At 35.2% G+C, this 14,777-nt stretch overlaps 1 protein-coding gene across 3 annotated transcripts in view; it reads right to left on the bottom strand.

Annotated features, from left to right (window-relative positions):
* Positions 1-14,777, bottom strand: part of PRKN (parkin RBR E3 ubiquitin protein ligase) — a 758,368-nt gene that overhangs the window by 94,941 nt on the left and 648,650 nt on the right. Inside the window, exon 11 of one of the 3 annotated variants that reach the window (XM_083830276.1) lies at positions 1,282-13,937. The exons of the other annotated variants lie outside the window; for them this stretch is intronic. Within the exon in view, the coding sequence (XP_083686402.1) occupies positions 13,830-13,937 (108 nt within the window). The 3' untranslated portion in view covers positions 1,282-13,829. Of the gene's footprint in view, positions 1-1,281; positions 13,938-14,777 lie in introns of those variants that run through there. 3 annotated transcript variants of the gene reach the window in all.

Consider the following 14,777-nt stretch of genomic DNA (forward strand, 5'->3'; position numbering starts at 1 on the left):
ATTATAAGTAAGAGTATCTGTGCTCTACTAGGTGAAGTCTTAAAATTCCCTGATCAAATTTATTGCTTATTTGTTTTCTGTACAGTTTTCTGTATCATTAATACACCTACTGGAAAATCATACATATAAGGATTGATTATATACTTATGTGTATTCAATTATACTTTCACATATATTTATAGTTCTTAATTCATAGAATCACAGAATGGTTTGGGTTGGAAGGGACCTTAAACACCATCCAGTTCCAATCCCCTGTCATGGGCAGGGACACCTCCCACCAGACCAGGTTGCCCAAAGCCTCATCCAGCCTGGCCTTGAGCGCTTCCAGGGATGGGGCATCCACAGCTTCTCTGGGCAGCCTGTGCCAGTGCCTCATTACCCTCACAGTAAGGAATTTCCTCCTTATATCTAACTTAAACTTATGCTCTTTTAGCTTAAAGCCATTCCCCCTTGCCCTATCCCTACCCTACCTGATAAAGAGTCCCTCCTCAGCTTTCCTCTAGCCCCCCTTAGGTACTGGAAGGTTGCTATAAGGTCTCCCTGGGGCCTTCTCTTCTCCAGGCTGAACAATCCCAACTCCCTCAGCCTGTCTATTGGTTAGAAACCATGCTGTTCTAAGCATTATATAAATAAACAACACAAAGAGTACGGATGAAAATTGTGAGATGGTGGAATGAATAATATATTGAACAGTTTTGCATCACAATACATATAGGGAGAAAGAAAAATACACAACCTGTCAGTCAGTATTGGGGAAAAAAAACTCCAAAAATAAACCTGTAAACAATAATCTTTAGATACTCAGCTAAATCTAAAAACAAGTCCTGCCAAAATATTAATCCTAGATCCAAACTGTAAAGATGCCAGCATTCCCTCAAGAGACAGCAGGTAAATCTATTCAAAGCTGGCAAAACCTCATTGTCATAATGTCAACAAATCTCCAGAACAAAGTAACACATTTTGGAAAAAATAGGAACCTGCAGATGAAGTGTTATGTTTGGTGATTTTTGGCATTTTTATGATTGCCTTACAACGGAAAATCTGTGACAAAATTTAAAAAGATATTACTACACAAAGCTGCCAATAAAAATGTACTAATAAATCTTAGAATTATCTGATTAAACACTTAGAAATCAAAATTATCAGATTAAAAACATTTTTCTGTGAAAAAATGTTTCTTTAGTGTTTCCAAAATTAAACATCTAAATACTTCATATGCAACAAACCCATTTTACTAATTAAATACATGATTATATAGCACTTAGAGGACTACAGGGAGATTATGTGGCCCTTTTTAAACAGAGTTTATCAATCAAATCGGAATAATTTGTAAACTTCACCTTGCCAAAATAAAGTTCCTTCCTATCTTGTTTAATTTTGTTAATCTACAAGATGAAGGCTTATGACACTTCCAAACTAAGTTATCAGATATAGTTAACTAAAATCAAGCAAATCTTTGTTACTCATATCAGGAAAAAGTGGGCCAAGTGTCTATGAGCATTTGAACATTCAACAAAGGATACCAAGTCTGAAAGGGATAACTCTCTTTCTTGAACTTTCAATTTCAAAAGTCTGTTATAATGTATAATTCCAGAAAGACATTGAAAATAAAAATAAGTAACAGGGAAACATTCATAAGCCTCACTGGTAGATTTTATAATAAAGATAATGTAAGTAACTGTTTAATGTAATAAGAAAAATATAGTTGACATATCCTGCTTATATCCTAGGGGTGTTTATTCAGATTAAAGTCTGACAATCCATTTTACAGTAAAAAAAACTATTTCTCAGCATCTACCTTCTGAAAAATGATGCAGTGTCTGAAGCCCTAAGAGATATCTGGAAGTGCTGAGGAACAATTAAGTAAGTAAGCTAAGGTTAGTGCTGTTTTCTTTACTGAATTTCATTATATTGAGAGTTCAAACTGTTTTGTTTCATCATAGAAAGAAAATTAGTCTAGTCCTAACTGAAAGCTTACACATTCCTAGACCTGGAATTCATTGACAGGACTTCATATTGATATATTCTGTGATGTAAACATCACTCTGAGTAAAATAGTTTGCTAGTTTAACCTATATAGAGAGCAACATTAAAAATTTGGAACCCTCAGAGATTTTTCAAGCAGACCTAATTAAGAAGTATGTTTTAACATGCACGTTCTATATTTATTAGCAAGTTGTCTTGTACAGCTTATTCTGTACTTGCCTTTGTCATGATGCAATTATAGCTATAAAGGCTCTAAAGACTGTCACACCCTACTTGTATACCGCTTGCTCTTAAGATCATCAGAAAATGATTTCTGCCATAACCAAAGCCTAACTTCATAAAAGCAGGCTCCTCCGTAATAATTCCATCAGACAGCAGCTACCATACATTAATATTAACACATTATTGAATAAGACTCCAAACCCTCACCTTTCTTCTTCATTAGATGACTTAAAATCAAGTTTGGAATATAAATGGGAAAAAACAACAACAACAACAACAAAACAAACAACAAATTGATCAAAGTTACTCAAGGGGTTAAAAGTAGTTTATAGTGTATTTGCAGAAAGGGGAGAAGAGGGACAAAAATAAGCCTCAGTTTGAGAAAGAGTCTCTTTTTTCAAGTGGAGGTTTAAAAACTGATACTTAGCAAAAATGTTCTGAAATTGTGTCTCTGTAGGGCATTAAAAAAAAATCCATTAATAACATGTTTGCTGTTGTTGAAGTGTCTATTATGAGGCTCAGGCTGTGTGAAAGCCTGTCTCTCCACAAGAGAGATATGACAGGCCTGTCAGGAGGGGAAGGAGATGGCTGAAGATGGATACGTGCTGCCCTGTTGACAAGTGGTGGGGACAGGCAAAGAGATGGATCAGTAAAAATTTCCATTAAATCAAGAAAAACACAACTTGCCCCTAACATCACCTCTGATAGTTTCTTAGACCAGCTGCTTCCCTGACACCCTACTGAGGAACAAATTGCTTTCCTAGCAGGACATTTGGACACTCCTGCATTAATAGATATGGATCCCAGCATGCCAAGCCAAGCAAGAAGGCTATTTAATATGAGCAACACTGTCATCTCAATTTAGGACAACAGTCAGGATGCCCTACAGGGCATTGCAACAGCTTCTGGAAGTACACAGTGTAAGACATTCTTTCTGTCTTAAGGCTATAGAAAGCTGGTATTTCTAGTAAATAGCCAACCCAAGGAGAATGGAAAATGTAAATGCATAGATGACAACAGCATTGTACTGTCTAGGAGCATCAGTTTCAATTCAAAGGCCTTTCATTTCTGTAGAGAACTGCAGCAAAGTTTGCAGGGGAAAAAAGAAAGACAAAACACCTTGAGGAGATAGGAATAACACTAGGTGGCAGGCAATTCATTTTCAGGTAGAGGTGAATTTCAAAAAAAAAAAAAAAAATTAGCCAATTCAGATAGCTGTCTAGTGTAACAGTGCTAAGTAACAGGAAAATATGGAAACTTTTAATCTTTCCTCTCTGGTAGTAAATGCTTTAAAAATCTTTAGTTGTTTTCAGTAATTGTGCTTTTATTTTCACACAAGTGCACTCTTCATTAGTCCCGTATGCAATTTCCAGTTAAGTCCAAACAGGAAAATAAAGTGGATGTGTCATATTTTAAAACCTGTGAGCGGTGTAGTGGGGCAAAGTCTCTGTAAGGAAAGACTGTAAGGCAAAGACTGTTGTAAGGCAAAGACTGTAAGGAAAGAAAGTATTGTGGATTTCCTGAGGTATCAGCACTGATATTCCTGCAAGATTTGAGTAGTTTGGAGAGGTAAGTATTCTTTGCTTGTATGAGGTAAGAGAGGAGATGGATGAATGGTGAAATCATCTGATAAGGGAATTACAAGACTTCTCGCATCTTTGACTGTCTCTTTGGGAAGAAATCTCTTCCACCTGTCAAGTCTGAGGAATATGCTTTTGGATTAAGTGGCATTGTAGACAGTCTTGGAAGGCAGTTTCAGAAAGAAGTTGAAAACTTAGGGGTGTTAGAGGGCACTCAGGAGCAGCTATAAGAGAAAGGGAGTAACAAATGGATGTCTTCACAGGAAAATAAGTGTGTTTTCTCTATGCTGTACACAAAGATAAGATCCATGTGGTAGATAATTAAAAGCCATGACCCCTTATTGGGATATCTTGATGAAGGATGGTTTAGGGAAAGTATTTCCTGACTTTATGTCCCAGTTTTGCAGAGGCAAATTTCAGCTAAGTCAATCCAGCTCCAAGCATGTTTCCATGCTTGGTACACTGCTATTCAAAACATTCCCATCAGGAGAGCAGACCCGCTTCCTATTCCCTTGCAGCTCTTGCAGATGTTCCCTTGTGCTTGACACTTTGCATCCATTTCTACAAGTGTAGAGTGACAACATTTGTCCAGATGTATAATTAGTATCAACAAGACGTTACGTAGAGATTTGCTTCCCAACACTAGATAAACCATTTCAAATTTTCTAAGCAAGCATGTGGTTTCACAGAAGTCCTCAGGGTAACTCGTGTCCTCTGTCTTCAGGGGACCTGCTCAAAGGTTCCTCCTCTGCCTAGTTCATTTGCACATCCGAAGATTATATGAACAGAAACAGTAGCATTGGTTGATTTCATGGTTGGCCACTTCTAGAAGCAACCACATGATGTCTGGTTAACTATTATGAGAAAGTAGGGTAGTAGTTGTAGGGACAGACTGTTTTCAGGGGTATAAGCAGATATGTGAGGCTTTCTATACTGTCCTAGCAATTTTACCATTCAAAATCACAGGGAAATAGAAGGTTGGATGCTCTGGCAACTGCCAGAGCATGAAACTTCATACATTGCAAGGCCATTGCACAGCCAACTAGAGAAGCAAGAGGGCTGTGGCATCATTTGAGAAGAGGATGTAGATAATTCTTGACTGCAATGCAAAAAAATGAGATTTCCTGACTTTATTAGTAGCTTAGTTGCTTGAAGCTGTTTCTGGTCTCCTGTGCGTCAAACATGTTAGTCATTAAATTCTAAAGAAATCAGATGGTCTCTTGTCAGAGCTGTATAACTTTAAATTGAACTTAGGTAAAGTGAAGAATACAGGTCTGTGGAAGTAAAAATTGTTCAGAAGTTGTCCCAAAACTCAGAAGTATTACTAAGATTATGAGTATAATAAAATAAAAGCCATCCAACTGTTAGAAGTCACACAGCTAACCACTTGCGAAATTGTGCCGCAAATCTTAACAACCAGTTTTCTTGGTTAGGAAATGTCTAGACATTCAGAGTTTGCTTTATCTTCTCTGAGCTCTGCTTAGCCCTTCTTGAAATTGTCTTTCTGTGTAAGAAAAATAATCAATCGCTTGTTAAAACATTTTAGAATGGACAGCAACCACCACTTTCCTCGGTCTTGACTAACTTCCATATTCCAAATGAAACTACATAAGACAGAAAGCAACACACAGATCTCCATTTTTTTCCCCTCATTTCTTCAAAGTACACAGAATGAAGCAGCTCTCTGAGAAAACAAATCAATGTGCTAAAGTGCTACTCACTCACTCTATCTATGTGGTGGAGCAAGTAGTCAAGACATCAGAAAAATGCTTGCTATTTCCTTTGCTGACAAACCCAGCTTGAAAAGGCAAAATGTTTGAAGCAACATTTTCATAGCATTTCTAATAATGAAAATTAGGAACAGTAAATTTCATTGATGATATTTTACTGGAATGATCTTGTGACTTCTTGTCTCTGTAGAGGTTTACAGAACTCTCTTGTATGCACAAGAACAGATTGTTAACATGTGAAGTTATTCCATCCTTTTTCTTTAATCCTATTGACAGCTTACTTCATTGGTTGTTATTTTCAATTCCTTGATCCACAATCAAGTACTAAATAATGTAGAACAAGTTCTAATAACATGGCAGCTATAGTTAACGTGTGCTACATGAAGATACGACTGAACTAGATAATACACCTGCTTGATCTCACTTTACCTATCATGGTCAGAAAGACTAGCCCCTGTAACTTTTCAAAAATGATTAGCTTTAAATCAAAAAGCAAGCTAGAAAGTTGAATCTTCAGCTTTTAAACTGTCTATTCTAATTTTTCTTCACTACACCATGTTTTCAAGTTTAAAAGAGTACAAAGGAAAAAGACTTTCCACAACTAGTCACTAGAGATCAGATCTAAGAAAGGCCAAATATGAGTAGCCAATAATTCTCTAGAAAAATAATTTCCTACCAGAGTAAAACTAGCAGAGCATGCAAGGAGGTTTTGTCATTATTAAGATTTTTAGCTTATTCACTTTTGGAGCCACCTTGAATCGCTTGGAATATCAAACAATCAAAGCAGACTACCAGATGAGTGAAAGTAACCAATGCCAGAAGTGGCATTCAGCAAAAGGAAACTCCCTATTAAGATTCCCATTAGCTCTTTCTTTCTGTCTGATGATCAAGGCTTAAAATACAAGTCACAACTATGAAAAGAGAATCACAATCAGAAATAATCTTAATATGGCATAATGTTTGTTAAATATTAACAGCATACTTCTTTCAAGAAGTTAGGTTTTTATTTCTAGGGATACTGCTTGAAAGGTACACAACTATACTTTGGGTACTAAAATTAAATCTTTTCAGATTATTAAGAAAAATTCATATTTAACATGCATTTTTAGACACAGTTAAATGCATCAGCCCATTTAAAAAATCTTTCACTCAATTCCTAAGTACACTTCTAGCCTATAACAAATGATTAGCTAGTGACATAAATAAGTTTAAAGGTTCTTGCTGTTTTTAGTATTTCTGTGCCATTTCCATCAATTGCTCATAGGCACCATATATGAGTACCAAGACAAGAAGACTTTCTGAACTTACTAAAGAATCTTTGAAAAAGTAAGTCATATTTCCTGGTCAGTGTCACTTAAATATTTCTGCAGCTTTCATTTATAATAACTTGTCCTGGGCAATGGCACAAACTCTCATTATTTTAATAGCAAAACATTAAATAAAAAGTGTGACTGAACTTGATTCTCAAATTTGTTTAATCTGGTTTGGGTGACTATTTTGAACTAGTCATACGTGACAAAGAACCTCAGATATTAACAATATTCTACTCCTAGAAACCTAATATTTTGCCTTACTCACCTTCTCAGATTATTCAGATAGAAAGGTTTGGCTACAGAAGTCTGAAAAGTAGGAACACACACACAAAAAAAAAAACAATGACAAAGTCTCATTGCAGCTGTATAATGAATCCTAAAATAAAATGAAGATCCATGAAAAGGATGTTATACTACTTGCAAGATAAAAATATCATAAATTAAAATGAAATAGAAAGCACAGTTGTACTAAAGAAGTCCTTTAAAATGAATATGACTTCTGTGCTGTCTGTAAATGTTCTAAAAGCTATCGTTTTCTGCTTTGTGTAAATGCATATATTCTCTGTGTAAAATCACAGGAAAGCCTCAATAAAGAAATAGAATGGAGAAGCTGTGAAAAATGTATTCAACAAAGTCTTGCAGCAGGAACAGTGTTATTTCAAAACAGTAATAATAATACTCCAGGTAAGTGCTGCAGTTGACAGGACTGTATATGGGGAGAAAATAAACTATATACAAAAAAAGGTAAAAGTACACATATACACAAGAAACACAAACAGTACATGAATAGCTAAGTACTGAACCAATGTAATACAAACAAATAAGGAGGGATGTAACTACTCAGAACTTTTACGATCAATATGAAATTTCACCAAAAATAAATAAATGAGGGTCTTTTTCTGTTTTAAAGCTGCTAGTTGAAAATACATGATTTAAAAAAAAAAAAAAAGACTAAGATCTTCACTTGCTTGACAACAGCTCTACAAAGGCTTTGCCTCAAGTAAACTTTTCCTGATTCTCTTTTACTTGTTCTAATATTAATACTGTATATGGAGGAAGCTGGACAGTTTCGTTCCTTTTAGACAATTCTATTGTGTAAACGTCCACAGTTTCAATGAAAATTTTGAACCAAACTAATTCCAGAATGAATCTAATTACAGTGTTGGCTTTCCTATATAACCTCTAGACTCTCCAAAGAGCTGGGAGATGGCTCAAAAGTTTGGGAGCTCTGAAATCACAGACTGTGGGAACTAGACAGATATTTTTTTAAGATTAGGTTGAATGTTTCTTTCCTTATAAAATGTCTGCAGTGATTTTGTGACACACTGCTGGTTTACTTTGTGATATCACAAAGAATCAACAGTGTCATTTCATAAGCAGCTGGCTATTCTACAAAAAAAAAAAAACACCAAACAAACCAGCAAAAAAAAGATTTTAATCCAATTCTGGCTGTTGAAACTCACAAGAGAGAAGAAAGAACTAAAGTCATTCTGAGCGAGGACTGGCTTTCTCTAAAGCAGTATTTAGACAGCCACCAGGGATATAAACTCACCTTAGGTTTATGTATGTTATTCACTGACAGCTTATAAGCATTCTGCAATATTGCACTTATTTGATTTTATCTGTTTCAGCTGGCTTTTATTTGGGAGTCTATTTCTAAAGCAAAGTCTGCTACAGATTGGAATGAGCAGAGAGTTAAGCAGATGTGGAGAAGGTTCCTGATGGCACATCCCACCAATTTATTTTCTTTAAAACCAGGAGCACTGGGAAAAGAGTACAAAAAAACACAAAACAAAACAAAAGAAAAAAAATACACAACACTTTCCTTGGATAAGAAGCATAATTAAAATGGATACCTTCCTTCTTTAACGAAATCATAACATCAGAAAAGAAAATATGGCCATTGTTTTATTAATACAGTGGTTTGGGTTTCCTCACTGTTGTTTTAATCTGCTGTTTTGGATTAGGGAAAATAATAAATGTGATTTATAAAACCTGGTTCAGCATTTTCCTTTTTTGCACTACTACATTGTTGACTCAAGTTCAGACTGTGATCCATTGCAGTTCCCAGGTTCCCAGATCATCTTTTGCAATGTTGCTCTCGCTAAGCATTTGTTCACTTCTCTCTACAGTCATTTGTACTTGTCTATGTATAGAAACTTTACATTTATCCTGAGTGAATTGCTATCAAGTTCCAAATTGTTTGCTGCCCCCAGCTACATATTATATGCAAATTTAATAACCTTACACTATAATCATTCATCAAAGCATCAGAGAAAATATTAAAGCCTGTCAACCTCAGGAGAGACACTTGGAGAACATGATTTGAAACATCCCTCTGCTTTGATTGTGAAATGCTGATAAATAGTCTTTGCACAGTTTTCCAACTCATTACATACCCACCTAATGAAATTAATCTTGTATTTTCCTTGTTTGCCTACAGGAATTTAATACGAAACAATGTCCAGAGCTTTACTGGAATCAACATATATGACGTCATCTACTCTCCTCCCTACAAGCCCTGTCATGACATAGCAAAGTTAGATTGATGTGATAACTCTCGTTAAGTCCATGCTTCCTGAGACTTCCTCTTTTTTTGTCCCCTAGGTACTTACCAGTAGTTTGATAATTTGCTACAGATTTCCTCTCAGAATTCAAGTTAAACCTACTGGCCTATACTTCTCAGGTTCCTTTTTTTTCCTATTTTTTGATACAGAAATTAATATTAGAACTAGTAATAGATAATCAGGAAAGGTTTCAGTAACTAAAACTTCATGCTTTTAGCTTTTGCAAAATCTTCCCTATCCATATGTTCAAAGTGACTACACATGTTCTGAGTTTTCTTCAGCCATTCCCACTGGACAAATTTCATTAGGTCCAACTAATTTGAAAACGTCTCCAGTGTCTCCTTCCCTCACTATCACTGGTATTTGTTCTTCTATTTTACTCTTCTTAGCTCTGCTATAGCCATCTGAGCAGGTTTGACCTTTTAAATGAAGATTGAAAGAAAACAAGTCAATGCTTTTGCCTTCTTGGAAATGTTTGATGTTACATTTTCCTCCCCCAGAAGGAGTCAACTAACAGCTTCCTTGATCTTTCATGTTACAGTTCATATTATTTCTTTATGGAAAGCTTACTTAATATTCTTTGGTAGACTCTGTATTAGAAGTATTCTATTTCATGTCTTGCACATTCTGATTTTTTCCCCATGTATTATTTATTGTTCTATCTGTTCCTAGATGTTTATTTTATTTTATTTTTTTCTTACTGAACTGTCAGCCTCCTTCTTCTGGTCACACCCATTTCTTATAAGTTACCCAAATTTACATATTGCTACTTTCTTGAAGTCACCGGTTTCTTCCTACTTCATTTGCAGAAGTATCAGAAGTATGTTTTGTTTGTTTGATTTTTTTTTTTTGCTTGCTTGCTTGCTTTTTTCTAGGGGCCTTATTCTAAAAAACTCCATCTTTAAAATTCAAAATTCCTTTATTTCAGGAGTTGGCAACTAGCATTTACAAAGGTTATTAGGGCAATTTATTTCTGCCATGTGTCATCTCTTCAGCAGGAACACTCTGCATGGGTTAAATGTTTCTAATGCAGTTTTGGATAGTTATATGTCACACTCAGAAAATAAAGACTAAACTGTTAGTTCTCTGTTCACTGAAATAATGTAAGAGATCTTTTGCTAAAAATTAATGTCATATCCCACTGGGACAAATACTATTTGCATGGTTTATAATAAAAAACTGTTCAAAACCACTAATGTACTTCCCTAAACAGTGAAAGCTTGTGATGCATATTGCAAAAACACCACTGGTGAGAACCACAGCAGCATATAAAAGCTATTATTGTATTGTATATTTACTGCTAAGTTTATTTCCTCTCTGATTTATTTAACTCACCAATTACCAGTTGCTTTCACTCCTCTGATTGTTCCTAAAGCTTAAGAATGTGTTGAGTTGCTAGCGCAGAGCAATGCAATTTTTTTGGCAGCCACATTTTTATTCCATCTGCAAATGTAGCATACTTTCCTGAATAACTTTATGGTAGTACTTGCCTTGAAAAAGCCTCTTGTCAGTGTAAGGATTTTACAATATTATATCTGTTGAGACTTGAAAACACAAGTTTTCAAGCCTACCTATTTGGTAGGTTGCAATCAATATGTATTCACATACAAATGCTGCAAAGACCAGAAATGCATGCAAAATAGCATGGTCATTGCCAGGCTGCTCATTGTGCATCCAGCCCTTGTATACTTAAAGCCTTCATCCACTTAACAGCCCACTCCCTCCATACTCACTTGTACTCCCCCCAGTGCTCCTCTCACACCATCACTGTGGCACACTTCCTAGCCACAGTTCGTGATATAACCATCCCATTTCTGTCTTCATTTCTAAACAGATTTGGCAGGCAGTTCCCCTTTTTGCAGAATACATTCAGCCAAGGCACACGTATTCTACCTACGATTTTACTCCTTCATCTCAGGCCCACCCACTAAAGGATTTAATTAATGTGACTAAGTTATAACTTTTTCTATAGAATATGGAATGTCAGACTGTGCTAAGGATCTGTGGATAAAACCCCACTTTACTGGCTGCCAGTTTCCATCTCCGCCTGGTCATTAAGCACCACGGAAGCAACCAGAGGTGCTGTACTGCCTCAAGCCAAGTCATGAGTCTCAGCAGAAGACGGTTAAGTTCCTTTTCTCTCCCTGTGGGCTGTCCCACAATGTGCAGGAAGAATTTTTCACTTCTCAGATCAAGGGAGAGTGTGGAGATCTTGGTGCTCCTCTGAGGGTTTTCAATGCTCAGTAAGATCCTGCCAGGTCTTCTCAGACCTAACCCTAAGACTGCTTCCTAGCTGTCTCATTTTCCTGTTTATTCCTTCTCTATCTCCAGTGGGGATCTTGTGGATTTCAGTTTTGATCTTGTTTTGATCTTTTTTTTTTTTTTTTTAAATTTAGGTTTTGTTTTTCTTGTTCAGATCAAATATCACTCATAGATTATGCCAACAATAGGCATATTCATCTAATTGTGATTTTTTAAAGAATGACTCTGCTTAATAAGCTTTTAACATAAGCATCTTTATCATAAAGACGAAGAAATTTCAAAAAGCACATTTAAGAGAACAAGAAGTTCCCAAAACAAAATAGGGCAATACAATTTACATTCATTATAATTTGAAGGGAAAAGTATGAAGAAAACAAAGTCTTGTCAAGATTTCTTTACATATGATAACACCATAGACTCCATGACTATTTTTATTTGCAGAGAACATGTAAACAATTGTTATTAAATTATTGATCTAAAAATCAATATTTCTTAATACAATAATTTTAGTCATGCATAGGGAACTTATGATTGCTATTGCTTGATACATGAGCACATGAGCATTTTCACTGGTATAAAAGAAAATAACAGAGATTAAATACAAAACATACTACTACTATTTTATATTTCTGAATTGCGACAACCACAAGCTTAACCAGCCTACTTTATTGGTAACTCAGTCTGAAGAAGTGAGTCACCAGTACCTTTAAACCTTACTCTTCATCTCTTCATTTATGTCTTTCAAGTGTCAATGGAATAGAGTTTCTATCATGGTAGTGATTGTCACTCAATTTAACATAAGAGCTTTTGAAAAAAATAACTGAGTGATAAAAATGATTTAATTTTTGAGAAATGTAGGGACAAAGCGGAGTTATCTCAGACTTGGTCATCCACCCATGATTTTTTGTCCTTAATCAAGGCCTCCATTAACAGATATTATCCTTATCAGAATTTTCCCTTTTCTTCTGTCTTATGATACTTTTATAAGCACATACTGCATTCCTGTTTTTTATTATTTCCCACTGAATTACAGTTGGTCATTGTTCTCCAAGTCTATGTACTTTCTTTTCATTAAGAATATTATTATTTTACAGCATAAGAATGTCTTTTATTTTATTTGGTCATTATATTTTCATTTTATTTTATTTTCCTAGTTTGCCTTTGACTTTGCAACATTTTCATTACTCCCTCTATTACAGCTCAGTCACCTTAATACCATTGTTAAGGTTGAGATTACACTTCTGTTCTAAACTGACTTTCACAACGTTACAACTTTCCCTAGATATTCTTTTTCAGGTTGATTTTTTTTATATGCTTATGCTTTGTTAGAATTGAATTTTTGTTTGAAGCTTCATAAGCATCATCTATTTGTTTTGAGTTATCCAACATGAAAAGACAGCAGTTCTGCAGCAATCAAGACAGTTTTCAGATGCTATTTTTTTGGAGTCTGATAATTGAAAATCAGCTTTGTTTCAGCACTTCAAAATCAGCTTTGATTGTGGAATGGTGGCTTTGCTAGCTCTTTGAAAAGGTTTGGAAATAATAAAGTTCTACATGTGACTTCATTATTAAATAACTCTGAAATAGTAGTGATAAGGGAACTCGAACAGAGAATAACCTCTACTTAATAATTGTAAAGGATGTTTATTTTCTGTATTATATTTAATTAGATTTTATAAATAAATCCAAATATTTATCTTTAAATCTTTTTAATGCTATTTCCCCCTTACTCTTTAAGGAATGTATGCATTACAGAGTGCCCAGTCAACCTGGGTTCAATACAGTATCTGGAAATAGTGCAACAGGTGCACTGAAAATAAATATTTCCCCTGTAGTGGTGAAAAGACAAATATTACCTTTGCTTTATTCCACAGGGATATTGTTGTAATTACAAAATGTTGTCTGAAGGAGCTTTTGCTTAAAGGTCCAGTATGAAATCCTGCATAGCTGTAATCCCAAGAGGAGCAATGCGAAGCTGTGGACAACTTCTTGTCTGCCTTCAAAGATCTTGTGACGGCCAGTGTTAATGCTAATATCCCTAGAGTTTCTATGGCCCCTTTCTATGGTATGCTTGTACTGTGTGTTTTGTGGATTTTTTTTTTTCATCACAAAGGGTCTCACAGTCTCAGTAAGAAATCATTTAATGCCCTCTACCTGAAAAATGCTGTTCTATTGAAAGAATGAGCCAAGAGTCTCGCTGACCAACAGAGAACTTACATATTTCAGAAAGTAAAGGCAAGGCTGAGAAAGAAATTCCTTGGACATTTCTTTGATCAACTAATGGAGAAAAAAAAAAGAAATGTTTATTAAAAAAAAAAAGTGTCATTACTTGTGAATCCAAAATTGACACAGCTACTTCCTGTGTTTGTACTTACATAGAACAGACTTAAATTCCAAATGTCTATTTCACATTTTCACTCAGACATTCAATGAAATGAAGACTACAAGTTCCACAAAAGCTGTAAAAAGCTATGCTTTTGGGGGGATCTATATAAACTGCTCACTTTACCAGCTTTTGGATTTACCTTTGAGTTGTCCTATTGGGCAGAATTACACCAAACACATAATGAGGACATTTTTTTTTTAGCATTAAGAACTTTGATTTTTTTTTTCCGTGGCTAAGCTACAAATGTCAGTTAAGAGGTTCATTCCAATCTAAGATCTTATTGTTTGGCTCCTATCTTTTTATTCCATCATTTCTCATTGATTAAGCAGCTCTTGCATTTTACAATAATGCGGTAATACAATGCCTCAGGAAGCCTTCATATGAAAGGCAATAAATAAGCTTACTTTGATTCATATTTATTTTCCTTTTCATTTATAAGCAATTTTCTGCATTCAGACCACGCTTCTCCTTCCTGTTCAAATTCAGAAAGTTTTTAGAAGATTGCTTAAATGAGCCTCTCACACAATGAGGATCCTACCTTTGGAGGCTGCCACTTGCTAGAAGCACAGTCTTTGCTGATTGCATCATTGTTCCCACTCCAGTGACTCAGTGATAGATTTTTTTTTTCTTTTTTTCATACCAAATCTTCTATTAATCCCTAGTTCTGCTAATTTACAAATTTATTCATATACGCCTTATCTATTACAAAAGTGTAGTCAGTATGTAAACAG

The sequence above is a fragment of the Anser anser genome (genome assembly GCF_964211835.1).
Source record: "Anser anser genome assembly, chromosome: 3".
In the NCBI taxonomy this organism is placed as follows: Eukaryota; Metazoa; Chordata; class Aves; order Anseriformes; family Anatidae; genus Anser; species Anser anser.